Here is a 19,326-nt window from a genome sequence, read left to right as displayed (position 1 = left end):
ATTCCCTAAGAAGCTAATTATCCTGGTTAACCTTTTTGGTTATTATTGATTAGCTTGATTAGCTTTCACTTATTTCTTAGATATTCTTATCATATCCCAATATATTGTAGCGATGCAGGTGCAAATAAAGTATAGTTGTTGTCCTACCAGTTTTACTGAGGTGATACCCAACCTCAGCTGTCTAACAAGATGTTCCTAGGGTTGTTGTGCTTGCTTCTTTGTTGCATGAAAACTGCTAAGAACATCTGCGTTGGAGGCTAAATATATATCCCCCTTTCTTGCCTAAGTTTGATAATCTTGTCAAATGGTTAACTATAAGCACAAACACCATGGTAAGAGCATTCCCTTCAATTTCTTTTGCTTCTCCACATATAAATATATTTTATTTACAAAATTATGTTTAAAGTCTTTAAACTGCCTAACAAATTAAGGCAATTTGAGTATCTGTACAATTTGCCTTATACTGATATAGAACAAAATGAAGACCTATTCAGCTTAGCCTGCCGTGCAGATGTTTTTAGTGTTGGCTCCTTCCAACACTAAAAACGTCTGCACTGCTGGCTAATTCAGCTTGGCTGAAATGTTTTCCCATTTCAAACCATTGCCATATTCCCCGAGAAACAATATTTCTTTGCCAATATCAATGAACTAGATGCATTTTCTTAAGTGTTGCTTTAATAAACAATAGATTACATGCAGGGTGACTTTTAACTCTGGTGCAGGTTAATGTCAGGCTGCAAACAGGCTAGTAGACAAAGAATTAATGAATACCCAAGGGATTGACATAGTCTGCTGGGATAACATGGTATTACTTCCAGTGATATTACTGTAAAAAAGACTGATATAAAGAGACCAAAGTACACTTCAAAGATACATCAAACTCTAAAACTCCCAGCAACTTTCAGAACAAGCACTTCAAGCAGCTTTGTTATGACATGCAGGTCCGTTGCTAGGACCTCAAAAGGGCAAGTTCGTTTTTCTACTAATCTTAGTTATAAATGCCATTTCTTGACAAACATTTTATCATTTATCATTTATTTTTTGGATCTTATTGTATTTATTTGTATAAGAGGAGATGGTCATTCGCACAATAAAAGGACTAGACTGCATGTACAGGCAATCAGATTGCACTCATGGTTGGTATACAAGTCATCGAAAGATGGAAGTCATACCTACTGCCAATAACCAAATTCAGGGGCTTTTATTTATTTGGACAAAGGGAGGGGTTAGCAAAATAACTCTAGGGCATTACTTCAATATGTTATTCACTCACTCAACTGGGAGTTGGCAAAATTTTAATTCCACCTTCCCCTCCCCCTGCAATATTTTCCCAAAAATTTGATACTCCACAGGTCTTTTCTGAGTTTAATAATAGCTTTCATACAAACACCACATAATGAACAAGAAGTTTGTACCCAAGCTAGACCACAATGCACCAGGTTTGTTATCTCAGAAAAGAACTTTTGGTAACAGAGCTTTCCAAAATTGCATAATATCATCTTCCTCCAGAAAATGTTTTTGTCAATCCCTCTATGCTAATAAATGAAAGCCCCCTAATATTTATAGTTATGTGAGAATTTTATTATTGGGCAAGTAATATTATTCATTTGTAACAAGTGTTTTGATAAGAATATTAATTTGAAAAGTGCTTTGATTTGCATAGAAAAAATAAATTGTATTGTACATGTATTACATTGCATGTCCTCGGCAAGTCATTTGGTTATTAAAAGTTAAAGAGTAGCTAAAGTGTGTAAAGCTGTGAAAACGTGTTGCATGGCAGCATAATGATGTGGAATATACTGTATGATCGTATGAAGTCAGTGATAGGGATGTGCCTGTATGGATTTGAAAACTTTGACCCCATCTAAGACAAAAGTATTCTTGAAAAAAAAAACCAGATTGATCATTGAACAGATTAGTCTTACTATCAGTGGCGGATCCAGGATTTTTCAAAGCGGGGTTACGTTTCTTAAACTGTGTATAATTCCTTTTTGTTTAGTCGATGTTTGACAAAAAAATTGGCTCAAATCACCTAATTTACTATCTAGTAACGGACCAAGCTATAATGACACGACCCAACGCAAAACTACTAATATTTTTTTATTAAGATTTACATAAGACATATTTCTATTACCTAAAAGATCAAACCTTCAAGTGGGGTTGTGTGGACCCCTTCGACCCCCCCTGGATCCGCCACTGAATATTAATATATTAACAAAAATTATAATCTTCTAACATTAGCTCCAAGAAGTTTTATATAATGAGAAATTTAAAAAATAATTTGTGCTTTGCCACGAAGAGACTGTAAATAGCAGAAAATCTAAGAAAATTGAAATAAAACTAATTGCACTATAAAATATGTACATGATATATCTAATTCCATGAGAGTGCATTTGAGACTATTTTAATTGAGTTATTAAGTTATATAAATATCACTTGCATATATTTATATTTTTGTGGTATTAATTTATATAGAGATTTGATTGACCTATGCACGATCATGATACATGGTAGGTGATTTGTCAAGTTTTGGTATTTTGGCACTTAAAAATAGCATATTATAAATTACATTTATCAGTATTAAGAATATGAAGCTGATTAGTAAGGTTGGGGGAAATCTAGCCCTATCCTCATTCTATTAAGAAATGTTTACCCAGATGACTTTTAAGCTAGCCATGCAATGTAAAACATAATGTATAAATTTCCCTGGACTGTTTAGACAATTTTGCCCAGGGGGGGGGGGGGGGGGGTACTCCCATACATGGACTATACGGGGGTGATCCGCTGAACAGGGTATGCTTTTTCAAGCTTCTTGTCATAAACAGGGTATGCAATTTCACTCAAGTTCCAATTTGTTTCCTGAGTTCCCTGTCATATTCAGGGTTTCTCCTTTTGTGTCGACCGAAACTGGTTACTATGGTTTTCAAAAAGCGATACGTGAGCTGGCATGATAATCGAAACAGGAACCCAGTGCAATTAATCATACCTTTTGTCATAAACAGGGTCTACAAATTTAATTTCTTTGGTCATAAACAGGGTACCCCTTTCCCCTTTCAGAATCCCACCGGAACACCCCTACCCAAATCCTGGTGGAGTACCCCCCCCCCCCCCCGGCAATTTTGAGTGCAGTAGAACAGTAGCAGATGGAATAATAGTTGTTCCCTGAAAAATCAGGCCTTTAATATTAATATTATAGACGAAAAAGCATGCTGCATTTTGTATATTATGATATAAATAGAACCTTGACAAATTCTTATTGTGATTAGAAAATGTTCACAGATTGATGGAATTATGTTCAAATCCTGTGATGTGTATTCTTGTAAGAAGTTCATTGGAAGTGAAATATTAATAGTTAGATATATATTTATATATGTGCACAGCCGTTCACTGAGAGGTAGGATAGTAAGAAGATTTCAGTGATAAATTCTTTATCAAAACAAGCATTAACTCATACAAATACATCAAAAAATATTCAAAATCCTGGAGCATCAAGCAACATTTGATTGAGGCTTGTGATTTACTGCAGTTTGTATGTTTTGGTGTGAGTCCGTAGTTACAAAGACAGAGTTCGGAGGGCTCTTCAATGGCTGGTCTGCAGCTTTAATAACAATATTTTGACCACTTATCTGTTGTTGGGTTATCAATGACTGCGATGGAGGATGAGGTGCCGGAGCAAGGCGTGGCTGAATAGGTAGTTGTTGTTTCACAAACTGAGAGTTTATTTGTTTGTGTTGTTGTAACTGCTGTTGTTGGAGTTGTTGTTGCTGAAGTTGTTGTTGTAAAGTGATTTGTTGTAATTGTTGTTGTTGCTGTTCCACTTGTTGCTTGAGTTGTACAATAGGCTGTGAAGTGTTTGGGATATGCTGGTGGTTCAAATACAAATTCTGTTGTCCTGGAGGTGGACTTGTGACGATGATTGTCTTTTGTTGTGACGGCACTTGTCCTGGTGAGAGTTGTTGCTGTTGCTGCTGAGATGATGCTGATTGTGGTATCTTTCCTTGTGAACCGCACGTCTTGTTATTTGCCCTGGGGTACGAGTTTGCTCGCAAAAGAACTTTACCTGAAAATTAAAATCTTCCATTAGTTGTCACAAATGACATGGTTGGCATGAGCTTCTACAACGCTGTCTATTGTCTCTCAAAGCAGTGGTTTAAACCCTTATGTGTGTTGAGCTTTTTTGACTTGTTGTTCTTTCTCTTCCCTGCTAGCAGAGTCTCTCTTCTCTTTCTCTCTCTTCTCTTTCTCTCCCTTCTTTCAGGCAGGGAGGAAGGAGACTCTGCTGATGTAGAGCGTTTCCTTTGATATACCGCCGTCAACAATTGTGGACGAACAAAACCAGTTTTAAAACCGGTTATTAACTGATTATATGTAGTGTGCGTGAGCAAATGTAACACATCGTGGCGCCAAACATTGTCTGATGAGATCGGCTGTAAAAATCATGACAGCATTGCTAAGTTACACCACGCATGCAAGGCAGAAATAACATCCTTCATCGGCAGAGTCAATTTTTCTCTCTCAACCAAAACAAAAGGAAAATAGGCTCTGCAAGAGGGAATTCTTTCCCTTGCCACAAGAGCTTTTATCTGGGTTCTCCACTCCCCCCCCCCCCCTCCCCCACATTCCATAAAAATCAATGTGTGAGTTGAGTGTTGTGTGCTGTAAATAGGAATATATCAATTTAAAGTGCCAGCCAGCCAAAAAAAATTTTCAATTTTAGCTCACCCTTTTGTTGTACTTGCTGCTGCTTTAAAGGTGAAGTAGGCTGTTGTGCAATAATATGTCCCGACTGCTGCTGCATTTGTGCCATTCCCATATTATTAAACACCAAACTATGTCCTTTTGTAAAGCCGACAGCAGCTTGATTAGCAACTGCAGCTACTGCCGTACCAGCCTTGTTCCCTGAACTTCCCTGTATAACAAAACTAAGGGGGTATCCCTTGACACTTGTTACTATTGGGGGAGGGGAGGGACCAGTGCCATTTGGTAAAGAAGTCGCCATTTGTACATTACCAGAATTCTAGAATGACAGAAAAAAGATGAGTTAAATTGAAGAAATAGAAAATGCCCTTGCATGCTGTGTGCAGTTATAAAGCAAGCAGCGGTTGGCCATGAAGTGTTAGGAGAAGAACATCACCATCAACATGACCACCACTAACCATCCTCATCATCATCACCAACACCACCACACCAACACCATCATCATCTTCATCACCATCAACACCACCACCACCACTAACCATCTTCATCATCACCATCACCATCATCACAACCACCATCATCATCATCATCATCACCATCATCATCTTCATCACCACCATCATCATCATCATCACCATCACCACCATCATCATCTTCATCACCAATACCATCATCATCATCACCACTACCATCATCATCATCATCACCATCACCACCACCACCACCACCACAACCATCATCGTCATCATCACCACTACCATCATCATCATCATCACCATCACCACCATCATCAACACCACCACCACCACCATCGTCATCATCACCACCACCACCACTGTCCTCATATTAAAAGTTTATGTAGCGTTTAATAAACGAGCAGGAGTGTTTTGTCGGGTTTAAACCACGAGGCATAGCTGAGTGGTTTTAGACCCAATAAAACACGATCTGCGAGTTTATTAAATGGCTTCAAAAACTTTAAGTATAATTCACAAACTTTTGGTTGAAGTAGAGCCACCATATACCTCGCAAACATTGACTTTTATACTTTGATAGTCGTTTGTACTGCAATTTCATGTGCAGTGAGGTTTGTACGTCACTGCCATGCGCAGTAAGTGCAAAAAAGGCTCCCACAAGTTGAAGACAACATGCCGAACTCAAGACAGGGGCACTAGTCGATGATAATTTATGGGTCGTCAATGATTGTACGTGAGACTGACCTTTATGAGGCTCTAGATCTTCATCTAAACTTGGATTCACCTTTATTCTGATAAGGTTGTCCACATTAGTATTCTTTGTATAAAGAATACTAATAAGGATGAGTCTTTAATATAAAGTTTCATCCTCATTAGTATTCTTTATATAAAGAATACTAATGAAGAGGACTTTATCAGGTATAAAGGTCCATGCACGTGACGTGTATGGTGGCTCCAATTGGACCAAAGGCTTATGAATTATTCATGAGTTTTTGAATGGTAATGCACATTTTGCTTACAATACTAACCTGAGTCGTAAAAAATACAGGGCTCTCTCTTTGTGTACCTGTGCTTGTAACTGCAACTTTACCTACAATGATGATTAGCCCAAATGTATAATAAATATCTAGAAAGATTAATCCCACCATCCTCTTCCCTGGTAAAATAAGAATACTTCCTTACAGAAATACACTGTATAACATTCAGAATAGTTAAAGGTGCATGTCGTCATTTATAGTCATGCACTTACCTAAACTTGGGTCCAGTTGACCTGCAATCTTTGAGATACATAAGAGAGAGAGAAAAAATATTATTATATTGACAAGATTCATTGCCCTTCATTTCTGCAGTATAGTTCCCCATGGAATGGGATAGGAATGGACTAGTTTGACGATATGTGGCCATTTTGCCAGAGGAAAAAACAAAACTAAGATGATGAAAAAATATATATAGATTTTCCTGTGATTCTCTTTCTTTTATGGGCAAGTTTCAATTTTGGGAGGACATTGTCTGACGATGTCCTAACGTTATTTAAGCCCTGGAGGGGATTTGAATTTCCGATGGGTGGGAAGTGTCTGGAGTACAGATTTTTTCCAGAAAACATCCACATCAAATGGAATCCAAAATTCAAGTTTTACCTGAACCACAGCATTTGAAGGAGAGACTGTTCCACCTGAAACACCATTAACTTTGCTGCTCAAAGGTGCTGGTAATATTTCTTTAACATTTCCCCCCTGTGTTGTATTTACACTACTGCTGTTATTAATAGTTGTATAAACTGTTGTATAAGCAGTTCTTGTTCCAGTCATAGACACATCACTATTAGCCCCGAGATTAGAGCACGAATTTGAGTCCAAGCTCACACTAACACCAGAAGGAAGGTTTCCAGAAGTTGTCCGTGAATTAATTCCTTGGGTTTGACTTATTACAACTGGTTGTCCATTTGAAACGTTTCCATCAATACTTGCAATAATGTTTCCAATATCACTTATGGCCTGACTGCTAGCGTCAGGTTTAAGAAAACCACTCCCTTCACTTGCTGCAGCCGTAATATTACTGGTTGAAGAATCCATAACATTTTTACTATTACTTGTCCTAGAAGTAGCAAAACCAGTAGAGGTGTCGACTGAGTGTTTCACTGAATGATTGCTATGGAGTACATTGTTATGTTTCATAGATCTATTTCTGGGTGGCGGAGGAGCTTTCAAAAAATTGGACAAATTTCTGCCCGATCCTAGATGATTCTTTTTTTCTCCCAATGTTGAAGACCCTAAAAAAAGTTAGAACAAAACTTTAAATCTTTGTTGAATCTATAGTTTTTAGTTTTTCATGGTAAACAATGACCTTGCAAATGACAGTGCAGTGTTACTGCCGAGAGGCAGGGACTTTAGGGGAGAGAGAGGGAGGGAATATCATTGCTCACGTTCTCTACATAATTTCAATACTCATCTCTCCCACTTTTATTCTGATTCCCATTTCATCTGCTCGATTTCCATGCTGATCCGGAGTCCTTTAGTTATATTAAGGTACACTTCAGGGATTTCATTAGAAGATGGCAATGTCTATTTTCTCTTTTTGATCTGCCTACTTTTGCCATTTTACAAGGTATTTATGTCCCAATTTCACATGATAATGAAGGTTTTTAGTTTTGATACAGCCTGCCCAATTAAGTAAACCATCTGCCTACTTGAAATTTTAATGAACTCTCTGTACTTTGGAATATTAATAATAATGATACAAGGAAAAACTATAGGTAAGATTTTCGTAAGACCTTTGAACAATCCATGATTACTTGATTGTGCTATGGTTTTGATTGATGGCCTGTGAAGAATCGCTGCAGCTCCTGGTCTTCCTGAAGGGTGTCTATAAAAGGTAAATAAAATAAGGAAAACATTAATAGAGGGTTATAAATAATGCCTACTTAATGGATGGACACAGTGGCTTGACACATCAACATGTGACTGTTCAATGTGACCAGTTAAGAGGACCATAAAGTCTAAGATGCATTTGGCCAGACAAGTGCTGATTCTTGTCAGGCATTGTCCATTGACTGGTTATTCAATGGCCGCACATGATGACCAGCCACATTGGACTGAACAACATGTGACCAGCAAATATGACCAGCATTTGGCCAGACAAGTGCCAATGGTACCGTGCCAATATTTTGGCCAGTGATTTTTTCATTCGACTGACCATGATTTGAGCCCTGGTATTAAGTTGTGGAGGCTACCAAGACAAGAAATGTAAGCCCAAGCCAGAAAAGTCTCTTACTATTGTGTACCTTTGTTGTGATGGGTTTAAGCACCTTTCTACCATAGCCAACATTGCACAGCGTAAGTGATCCTGCCTCCTGTTGAAGATTACTGCACCATGACCAACTTTCCTGCCTCCAAATGTACAAGTCTGAAACAAAGTTTAAGTTTTAGGCATATGGAACAATTATGATCTAGATAATAATATTATTAAGATTATTATACACACATGTGTAAATGCAGAGGTGAGGAAGGATAGATGAATAGATGGATGGATGAGGGAAAGGGAGAGGATCGATGGAAGGATGGATAGTAGGAAGGAGAGGTGGACGGATCTGGAATGAAACGAGAAAGGAAGGAAAGATGGAACAATAGATGGAAGTAATCAAGAGACGGAAGGAAGGAAGAACTAGGGTGGCAAAAAGAAAAGATGGATGGATGGATGGTAAAATAGAGAGTGGGAAAGAAGGATGGATGAAAGGAGAGAGGAAAGGCAGAATGGGTGGATGGAGCAATGGGCAGACCTGTGGTTGGGTAGAATATTGGATGCATAGATGGATACAGTACATACACCAGAATACCGACAATTTACACTCTTTTTTGCATTGCTTATAACAGAGTGTACAGCTATTTCAGGCATATTAGTTATCTGTTACATTTTCTCAAAGAAGCTTAATATAAAATGTCGTTCTTATGGATTTGAGTGTAAATTGTTTTTATCCAGTCATTCCTTACTTACCGCCAAGGGTTTTGGATGGTAGTTTAAAGATGTAAGGTCATTGTAAGATACAGCATCATCTATTCCATCACTCTCTCCATCATTATTCTTCTGTGGAACACCAGATGTGTCTTCTGAAACTAATAAAATAATATAATGACTTCTTTATATACACAAAATTATATTTCATGACTTAGATAAGCTCCAATCTTGTTCTTACCTTCGCTGGAATTTAACCGCAGAGTATGAGAATTTCTATGAGAAATAAAAGACAGGAATAAAATGTGAGTTCTCAGCCTTGAAGTATGTTCTTTATAATTCCTGATAAGGGGGTTATTGTGTGGATAAGAGATAGGAAAACAGTGGGAAGCCATTTCAGTGTTACAACATGAAATACCATTTACGGTATATGCTGTAAGGTAATACAATGCATGCCACATATGAAAAATGCTTTACCACTGTTCCTTGCTACACATTAATCTAAACAAACTCTCATGACAGGTAATGGGAAATAGACTGTTTATACAATAAATCTTCAGTGTAAAAAAGGTACACAAGAATAATTCACTAATGGGAGGCCATTTCAGTGTTACAACATGTCATACAGTACCATGTACAAGCTGTAGCTAAGCCTCATGATTGGTTAAGAGATAGGAAAACAGTGGGGACCCATCTCAGTGTTACAACATTTCATACCATGTACATGCTTGTAGCTAAGCCTTGCAATAATATAATGGATAGGAAAACTGTGGGAAGCCATTTCAGTGTCACAACATGAAATACCATTTATATGCTGTAAGGTAATACAATGTTTGCCACTTATATGAAAAATGCTTTACTTCAGTGTAAAAAAGGTACACAAGAATAATTCACTTGATTGATGATAGTTTACTGACTATTAAGCTGTTGCAATGAAAACAGTGGCAAATATATTTATTATTATAGATTATTTTTCAATCCACCTACTTGTCATTTGATGGCTTTGATGTCTGCTCCGTTATCAAACCATTTCCCTTCAGCACACTGTTTTTGTCTGTGTTCTTTGATTCTAGTAGCTTGAGAGCTGCAAGATTTTGCTGCTGTTGCTCTTTCTCACAGTTCGCTCTTGCTTTGTGCTCTGCTAAAAGCTCATCAAATTTTTTCCGTCGACCAGGTACCGCACGTCTTAAAGATAACGCATGAGTCTGAAGAACAAAACCAATAATAAATGATTAAAATGCCTAAATATTAAGGCAATCATAAGACGATTGTAGGAGTAGGGTTAAAGTGAAGCAACAAAGCTGAATGAATAAACCAACTACAAGTGTTCTGTCAATCCCCAAGTGTTTTATAACTCCACACAGCACGGCAAGCAAGTTTTTTATTTCTTTTATAAAATACAATTAAATAAACCATTATTTTGACATGAATGAGGGTGTGTGCAGATGCATGCTGTGTGCTCTCATAATGCACGTGCTCCCAACCATTAAGAATGTGGAATTAATAACTATGAACTTTATTCTCTAATTTATGCTTACACAATCTTTCAACATTACCTTGCAAGTCAATGATCTAGTACATCTCTTCTTCTGTTCCTCAACCCATACACCACAGTGTTTATCGGCATCAAACTCCCTTTCTGTAACCATAAATTTATACAGACTAACTCAAACATGTTTTTCTTCATGTTTTACAAAATGTATGGGAAATTGTATTGTGTCATCACTTTAATCCTATTTTCATGATTTCCAGCCAAAACAAACCAAAATTGTCTTAAATTTGGCTTTTATCATTGAAATAATTACTTATTAACAGGGCTTAAAACAACAGCCGGTCATCGGGCAATGTCTGCTCAGAATTATAACTTGTCTGTTCAAATCTTTGCCTTTGCAGGAGACATTTTGACCAGTAACGTTGACCCAGATACGAAGTATAACTAAGCTAAAACTATTTTGGCCTATCATAACCAGCCACTTACCAGCCCTTATTTTAACCCCTTTATTAAGACTACAGTTGAAGATTTGATTGACAGAAGCCAAGAACCTACACATCACAGTCCTCTTTTTCATTCAATACATTTATACCACTGTTAGGTGTATCCTTCTAAGTTATATTCTAACTCACCTCTTGTTGGTATAATCTTTCTAGGTGATTTCCTGTTAGTACTTGAAGACTTTTTCATGGCTGCATTATGTACTGCATTTTGGATTTTCTTGGAAATGATGGCATGGTTTGCTTTGGGGACTGTTAGTGGAACTTCTTCTATTTTCACTGAACTGTCCTCAATTTCAAGCTTTTCAATTTTAATTGCTGCCTGGCTGGGACTAGAGGTCTTAGGTTCCGACTCAAGAAGGATTTCTACTGTCGTACTGTCTTCTACGAGTTCTGGCGATGGGGTTGGTGGTGGAATGACTTTTTGATGTAAGAGCGCTATAATATATAGATAACCACTAAGATATGCAAGAAGTATTTTTTTTGTATCATTGTAATCTATGGTATAAACAAAGCACATTGTATTGTATGAGGGTGACACACTTCACAGTTACTGCTACTGAAATGTGTTTATTAAAATGTAACAGTTTTGTTGGGTTTAATGAAACAAAAAAACCAAGAAAACCAATCTATTTTATAATGTTATAGTTAGCATATTGTAATTCAGTGGCAGATCAAGAAATTTTAAAAAGTGGGGCTCCAAAATTGCCGCCATGCAGAAAGCTAGCATGATCAGCTTCACAAAGTGGATTCCATATTTATACTAATGAACATAAACAACATGATTAGATTCACCAGATCTCACAAAGGGGGGTTCCAAGGGTTCCATGGAACCACTCCTAGGTCTGCTACTGTAAACATGTATGCCATTAAAGTCAATAAATTGCTCTATATAATTGTTTTTTTCCTATATTTTTTGCTTCATACTTATTATTTTGTTACAAAATGCTAGTATATTAAACAATTAGGCCCACAGCCAGAGTGGTCTATGAGTCAATAGCCCATGATGCTACTGACTTTTAGACCATGAGGGCGAGAGGTCTAAACCTACTAATTGGTCAAATAAATGGATACAAATAGGTTGAAATTTTGAAGGTTTTCAAAACTGGCACTTTTTGCTAATAGTAGTCTATCGCTAATAGCCCACTAGTAGGCCAGCCAATCAGAGTGCGGCAATTTGTGATAGATTATTAGCAGGATTATACTAAATTGCCATATGTATTCTTTAACAAGGACAGAGGCCACATGTAATTGAGGTCTTGTGTCACTATTCTCTCACACCTCTAAATCTATCATCAATACGAAGTAAATAAGATAAAAAAGAAATCACCTTAGTACAAATTAGGTCACAAATGTAACAAAATTTGATAGTTTGTTTCATTTCTGAACCCATGTAAACAACAATAAACTTCTTAATTATTCATATCTTCAATGTACATTTAGAAAGATTAACATATCAGAAAGAATGGTTGTGTACAAATTTTAATCATTTGCCTTTATAAAAGGTCAAATCTATAAAAAAAAGTTGTGTTTTTGTTTCCCAAAGGTCAAAATTTAATAAAACAAACACAACTCTTTTACTTAAGTTCTACATCTTAGGCTTTTTGAGTTTAAATAACCATTTTAGTAAGAAGCCACCTTAAGAGTTGCTAACTGATAGCAATTACCTTTAATATACTGGTATCATCAATTTGGGTCTCACAATAAACTGTCAGGTCAATTATCCCCCAAAAAAATAATTTCCCACTTTACACTATAATTTCAAGCATTATTGATAACACTGAAATATGAATATTTTTACTTTGCATCAAACAATAAATAAATCAATGAAGTAGTTACGAACGGAAGTATTTTTACACGTTTGTTTTTTTTCTAGTGCTTAAGGCTAGGGTTGAGGAATTCTCAAGTCAATGCCAAAAAAACTCACCACAATGCCTTGAAAATGTAGAAACTTTGACTACTCTTTTGCATTCTTTACAAATTACCAAACGAACTTCTTCTTGTGCAGGACATAAACCATACAAATTCATATCTGTGTGGAGAGAAATTCAATGTAACTCCTTTCTATAATTCATTGGTGTATAAGTTTTTTCAATAAGCTTACTCAGTGATCGAAATCTAATAAACCTTTTCTAAAAAATTTTTACAAAGCGCAAACAATGAAATCGTGGGTTTAAATGAGCTCTATTTGTAGAAAAAAAATCAATCTGTTTAAGGGTTAATGGTATTTAGATGATGGGGGGTATAGAGGCACCCTTGAAGGTGCACTTTTACTATATATGATGGTACTACAGATAAAGCTCGTTCAAACCATGAGCCCATGGACATACAGGGGTAATGGTTTTGGACGATCAACCTGTGATGATCTCGGAAAAAATACTCAATCTTGACAATCACGGAACAAAAAACTTTTTTATACATTTCGCTTGGAAAATCGCATCCAAGAATAGTTGACGAGAGCCATTTTCTTACCTTCACACCGCAAACGTGTGGCTTCACTGGGACCAAAAGTATTGTTTTCGTCCACTTCCATGGCTAAACACCGAAAAATAACACAACATTATCCCATGAATACTACGACAAATTCGCACTTTTTGACAAATCTAACTTGACAAATTGGTAGCTGGAAGACCATATTTACCTTCTGCCTCTTCTTCGGATGATTCCCCTTCGAAGGAACTCCAAGAGCTCCCCGAAAGTAGGGAATGACAGTGAATTTTCGCCATTACTACTTCATTCCTGATTTAGATGTTGCTTTCTCCTCTGTTTTTCTGACGTCACATTCGGAAACCGACGGAACTCCTCGGATCTTCGTGACCTCTTTATTAAAGCATCCGAAGTCGTTCCGACCTTTCAAAATGTCAAAATAATAGTGTCAGAGTTTGCAAAATAAAGGCCATGTCATTTTCCAAAGCCGTTTTGACCTCGATTCTCGTATCTTCGTTCTTTATAGCGAAGATTAAAGTGTCCAAAATAATCAAAAGTCTTATTGGACTGATAGAAATCTCGCAAAAACTTCCCCCCGAGTGGCGGCCATCTTGAAACTCACCTCTTCAAAAATAAAGTTTTCGATTAAATCGCACTACTGAGACTCAGACTTCCTTTGATTGAGCTGATTTGTGTTATTCTCTCTCTGGATGCTAGAAAGGTAGCAACATGACTATGCAAATACTGGAATCGTTGAAAACTTTCTGATACAAAACATCGCCATGATTGTGTTAATTTTGCGACCTACGCCGGCGCATTTGGTCAGCGGTGATGGATAAACTACGCATGCACAACGAGGGAATTTTAAAAATCATGGCGGACAAAAAAGAAAAGGATAAAATTGTCTTGAGTTTTCACGATAGTTTACTGCATAATTCAGACGTATTGCTTCTTAATGAAGGGCAGTGGTTGAACGACAATCTTATTGGGTTCATGTTCGAGTGAGTAGTCTCGTCTCACAGTTATTTTCTCCGCAGTAGAAACCACCTTTGCACAGCGTAATTTATACCATTTGCAAAAATATATAAAAAATATGGCAATACTCCATGAATAATAGTTCCAAGCCGAGGTTGGAGTTGCCGCGCATGATAAAAAGTATAGTTTTGCTATGCGCGGAAACTCCAGCCTCCACTTACAGTAAAACTATTATTCGTGGTCACTGAACGGAACTGCAAAATGGAGTATTAAGCTCTTTATTTTTCATCTCTGTTTATGATTCTAAAATTTATGACTTTTTTAGGTACTTTGAATATGAACAATTCAAAGGTGCTTCAGAAAAGATCGTGTTTATAAGTCCTGATGTAACTCAGTTTATTAAACTCGGGGATGGTAAGAACCCTAACAAATAATTGTTCATAGACTTGAACTGTATTGATGTTAAAATGTATGAAGGCATGCTACCTTTCTACACCATCCATACCTCACTACAACACATAAGTCTACATTCTACTGTTATGCAGTCTATATTATATTGGCTATACTTCATTATATATGCTCCACTACTACACCACACCACACCACACCACACCACACCACACCACACCACACCACACCACACCACACCACACCACACCACACCACACCACACCACACCACACCACAACACAACACACCACACCACACCACACCACAACACACCACACCACACCACAACACACCACACCACAACACAACACATCACACCACACTACATTACATTACATGGTACTATACTACCCTACACACCTTGTTTTGCCACCCACACCATATCATACTACACTGCACCACACTGGGTCGAACCACATTCCATTGCACTGCACCCACCTCACACAACACTACAATGCACCAAACACATCACCCATCACAACATACCACATTACAATGTATTACACTGCACTAAACTACATCAAACCATACTAAGCTGTACTGGACTATACTACACCACAATACCCTAAACCACAATACACTTAATACTATGCAACTCTACACTGCACAACACTGCACTATGTCACACCATGCCACAACACTTTACACTACACTTTAATCAACTATATTTGCTATACTATATCACATAACACCACACTATACAACACACAGGTATGTCATACCATACCACACTACTTCTCTGCTCTAGACTACACAACACAACACCAACTCTTGCCTTGTGGAAACCCCAATATGACGGACACCTTGCTACTACAAACAGGAGAAAAATCCCAGACAATAACTTTGGCAAAGAATTAGTGACTGTAAGTAATTCCCACTATTGCGGTCATCAAGTGACAGTCCCTTGGGTGTCTGCTTTAATGAGAGTTGACTGTATATGACTTCAAACAATTTATGACTTCAAATGAATATTCACATGCCTGTTCACAGCAGTATATGATGACAATATTAATTGATGATTTCAGGTCCAGAAGTTGGGATTTTCTTGGACCCACTAAATTTACCACATCACAAGCTATTATTCTTTGTAATCAATGACCATGAGTCAAAAACCTCAACTGGTGGTTCACATTGGTAAGCTTATGAGTAGTTAAATCGAGGAAGCATGGCAGACACAACGTTGTTGATTTTGATGTTGATCTTCCTGTGGTAATGACATAGGTTAGACAAATAAGGTTTTTTCGCAAAAAATAGCATGGGCTCAAGTAAATATCAAAGAAGGCGCTATACATAAATTTGTTTGTATCATCCACCATATTTGTTTACTTATTAGCCTGCATGACTTTTACGAAACCGTATGTGCACATCCATACAACAGGAAGACCAATCAATTAAATTATTTACCACAGGAAGACCAATCAACAAATGTATTTTTGCCTTGCTCCCTTGGTTAAATGCTATAGATTCTAGTAATTCCACCTGTTAATCAAGATCCTCATATACTATTAGGGAATCAAGTAATGCTACTGAGTCATACACTTAATCATAGTCTATTTTCATTTGAAGGAGTCTGTTGTGTTATAACAGAGACAGGAATTCATTTATCCATTATGATTCATTCCATGGCAACAACAATGATGCAGCCGAAGGCATTGCTAAGAATATCCAGCCCTATTTAAATGGTAATTAACTGCCATCACGATATATGTTCCTTATGATATATATAAATAGTATGTTTTGTATTCCCCACTCCCCATGTATGGGGCTCTTCTGAGAATGTGCACTCCACATGCACTATCACTGCATTCTATATTTACAACATTCAACACTCAACTCACATGTTGATTTTTACGGAGGGAGGAAAACCAGAGAACCTGGAGAAAAACCCTTGTAGCAAGGGAAAGACAACACATCAAACAAACTCAACTCAAATATGATCCGGTCTGAGCCTGGGCTAGAACCTGGACCACAGTGGTGAGAGGCAAAAAGTAACCTACTATACCAACCATGCCACTCATAATGCAATACGATATTAAAATTTTGGTCAATTTATAGCAACAAACTAGTCAATTTATAGGCTGTTGCATTAGCCATTCCACAGTTGAAGAAAAAACTGGTAGATTTTGCATTGCTGTGCATTGTGGGAATGTTTGAGGAGATGAAATAGATGCCATCTTTGAAATGTGTTTTATAGAACAGTCTTGCATTGCCCTTCATTGTCAACCTAACCCAGTTTTTCCCTTAACCTTGGCATGGTTAATAAGTTGAGGGATTTATTTTTTTTAGTCTGCTTCAAGTTGCTACAATTTCTGAGCCATATTATAACTACTCCATGGGTTTACCTGCTTTATTATGGAGAAACAGGACAAGTTAGCTAGTTTCAAATGAGTACTGACAAAGTTTGAAGTGCATAACTCTTATATTTCAATTTTTGTTCAGCAGTTGATGTTCCATCTTTTGTCAATGGAAAATGCCCTCAACAACAAAATGGTAAAAAGCATTGTCATAAAGCTAATAATTATTCAACTTTTTGATGCAAGCTATCACATGGTGTGAATGGTGTTACGGTCACCAAGAATGATACCTTCCTTCCTTTGTTCATTCACTCCTTCATCTATTTTTCCAACCAATCATCTATCCACTCATTCCATTCCATCTCATCTCATCTCATCCCACCCATTCCATCATCCTTCCATCTCATCCCATACATCCCATCCATTTATCCTTCCATCTATCTATCCATACATCTCTCTCCTTCCTCCTCTATTTACCCTTCCATCCATACACCCATTGCATTTTATCTTACCTGCCCATCCCATCCCATCCCATTGCATCCATCATTCCACTCTATCTTTCTATTTACTCAATCAGTTCCCAATATCTTAATACAGGATGTGACTGTGGCTTGTATGTGATTAGTATCACAGAACATCTATGCAAGGAATACCTTGGCCTAACATCAGCCCCTTTAACAGACACTGTCAATGCTTCTTCAGTATCTGAGAATAGACAATATATCAAAAATTTGATTCTTCAATTAGCTTCAAGCCATTAAATGCAGATCACTGCTTTGGCAGAAAAAAAGAAGAAGTATGCATGACAAATTCTTTGTCGAGTCAAGGTAAATGCTAGTTAGGTAAAAGAAGTTAAGGTCACACCACACCTGTTCAACTCATGCCCAAGTAATAACTACACTCACACATCTAATGAGCAGTAAGTTTATGATAACCAAAGCCATAGATTGATTTTGTCTCTAGGCTTCATTACAATCGAGTTTTCTAAACTTCAGGAGCATGAGCACCTGATATAAAAGACAACAAGTGATTTCTGTTTATAAGTAAATAAGTGCAGCCAGGACTAAAGAAAGTGTTCGTAATAGAGAGGTGTCCGTGTTATAGAGGTCTGTTTGTAAATGAATAAGTGCAGCCAGGACCAAAGAAAGTGTTTGAAATAGAGAGATGTCCGTGTTATAGAAGTATGTTTGTAATTAAAAGAAAACTTTCATTTCGATCTGGTGTTGAAAGTGTGAACCCTAGTTGCATGAGCTCGCATATAAAATTGTACATTGCCGTATAAGCTGTAACCGTAAGCCATAAATCGCCTTTTGTTAGTCAGACGAGTCAGACAAGTAAAACAGGCAGACTACAGTATGAGAGATGTTTATTGATTGTGCGGTGAACATTGCACTATTCCCAAATAAATAAATAAGATGCATTGTGTTGTAAATATTGGGCTTCTTGTTCGATGTCTGCTGGAGCGCTGAAGGCTTTGATGATCGCGTTTTCCAGCTCCGTCACTTCTACGCTTCGCCTGTGTAGACGATCTTGAAGCGCAATCAGTTCCCCGGGATCAGCTGGATCTTCCTCCATGATTCTTGCTTGGCCTTCTTTTAGGTCTTTGGTGAGATGACCTCGATATGCTCAAGATTATATAGTTCAAGATTCTACTACTCGTGTATAAATCTGTAAACGGTTTGGCTCCTAACTACTTCTCTAAACTTATAGATGTCCGCAGACCTACACGATCTCTTAGATCTTCTAACAAATTACTCCTTAATCTTCCCAAGATCAATACCGTCACCTATGGCCAGCGGGCCTACTCGTACGCAGCTGCTGAACTCTGGAACTCTATACCTGATAACATTAGAACTTCTCCATCAGTTGAAACATTTAAAACTAAACTCAAAACATTTTTCTTTGATTTAGCATATAATTCATGATAACTTAATGTATTTTAAACATTATTATTATCATATATATATTTTGATATTCTATACATATTTTACGAATTGTAAACGCATCGAGATTTTGAGATGCGTGTATAAAAATGTATATATAATAATAATAATAATAATAATAATGAT

The 19,326-nt window shown here is 37.2% G+C and overlaps 2 protein-coding genes across 3 annotated transcripts; one reads left to right on the top strand and one right to left on the bottom strand.

The window, feature by feature from the left end:
- Positions 1-3,097: 3,097 nt before the first annotated feature.
- Positions 3,098-14,342, bottom strand: LOC116297663 (uncharacterized). The gene is made up of 16 exons (XM_031705936.2): positions 14,161-14,342; positions 13,753-13,961; positions 13,584-13,646; positions 13,039-13,143; positions 11,244-11,549; positions 10,676-10,758; positions 10,107-10,324; positions 9,361-9,395; positions 9,162-9,280; positions 8,452-8,573; positions 7,942-8,033; positions 6,809-7,440; positions 6,421-6,448; positions 6,200-6,261; positions 4,723-5,017; positions 3,098-4,060 (listed from the first exon to the last, which is right to left on the bottom strand). The coding sequence occupies exons 2-16, from the start codon at positions 13,835-13,837 to the stop codon at positions 3,489-3,491; spliced, it is 2,817 nt and encodes a 938-aa protein (XP_031561796.2). The 5' UTR covers positions 13,838-13,961; positions 14,161-14,342; the 3' UTR covers positions 3,098-3,488.
- Positions 14,343-14,411: 69 nt separating this feature from the next.
- Positions 14,412-18,652, top strand: LOC116297664 (sentrin-specific protease 8). 2 transcript variants are annotated; one of them, XM_031705938.2, is made up of 6 exons: positions 14,412-14,539; positions 14,839-14,927; positions 15,989-16,097; positions 16,530-16,645; positions 17,406-17,453; positions 17,855-18,652. In XM_031705938.2, the coding sequence occupies exons 1-6, from the start codon at positions 14,412-14,414 to the stop codon at positions 18,016-18,018; spliced, it is 654 nt and encodes a 217-aa protein (XP_031561798.2). In that variant the 3' UTR covers positions 18,019-18,652. The 2 variants fall into 2 exon arrangements, with proteins under 2 accessions (XP_031561798.2, XP_031561797.2); XM_031705937.2 differs by having other exon boundaries at positions 17,403-17,453.
- The last annotated feature ends 674 nt before the right edge of the window (positions 18,653-19,326 follow it).

Source organism: Actinia tenebrosa, unplaced genomic scaffold (genome assembly GCF_029948245.1).
Source record: "Actinia tenebrosa isolate PJP-AT-01 unplaced genomic scaffold, QUT_ActTen_1.0 PGA_scaffold3__52_contigs__length_22856419, whole genome shotgun sequence".
Classification (NCBI taxonomy): domain Eukaryota; kingdom Metazoa; phylum Cnidaria; class Anthozoa; order Actiniaria; family Actiniidae; genus Actinia; species Actinia tenebrosa.
The sequence above is the reverse complement of the archived record's forward strand: the minus strand, read 5'-3'. Positions and strand labels throughout refer to the sequence as shown.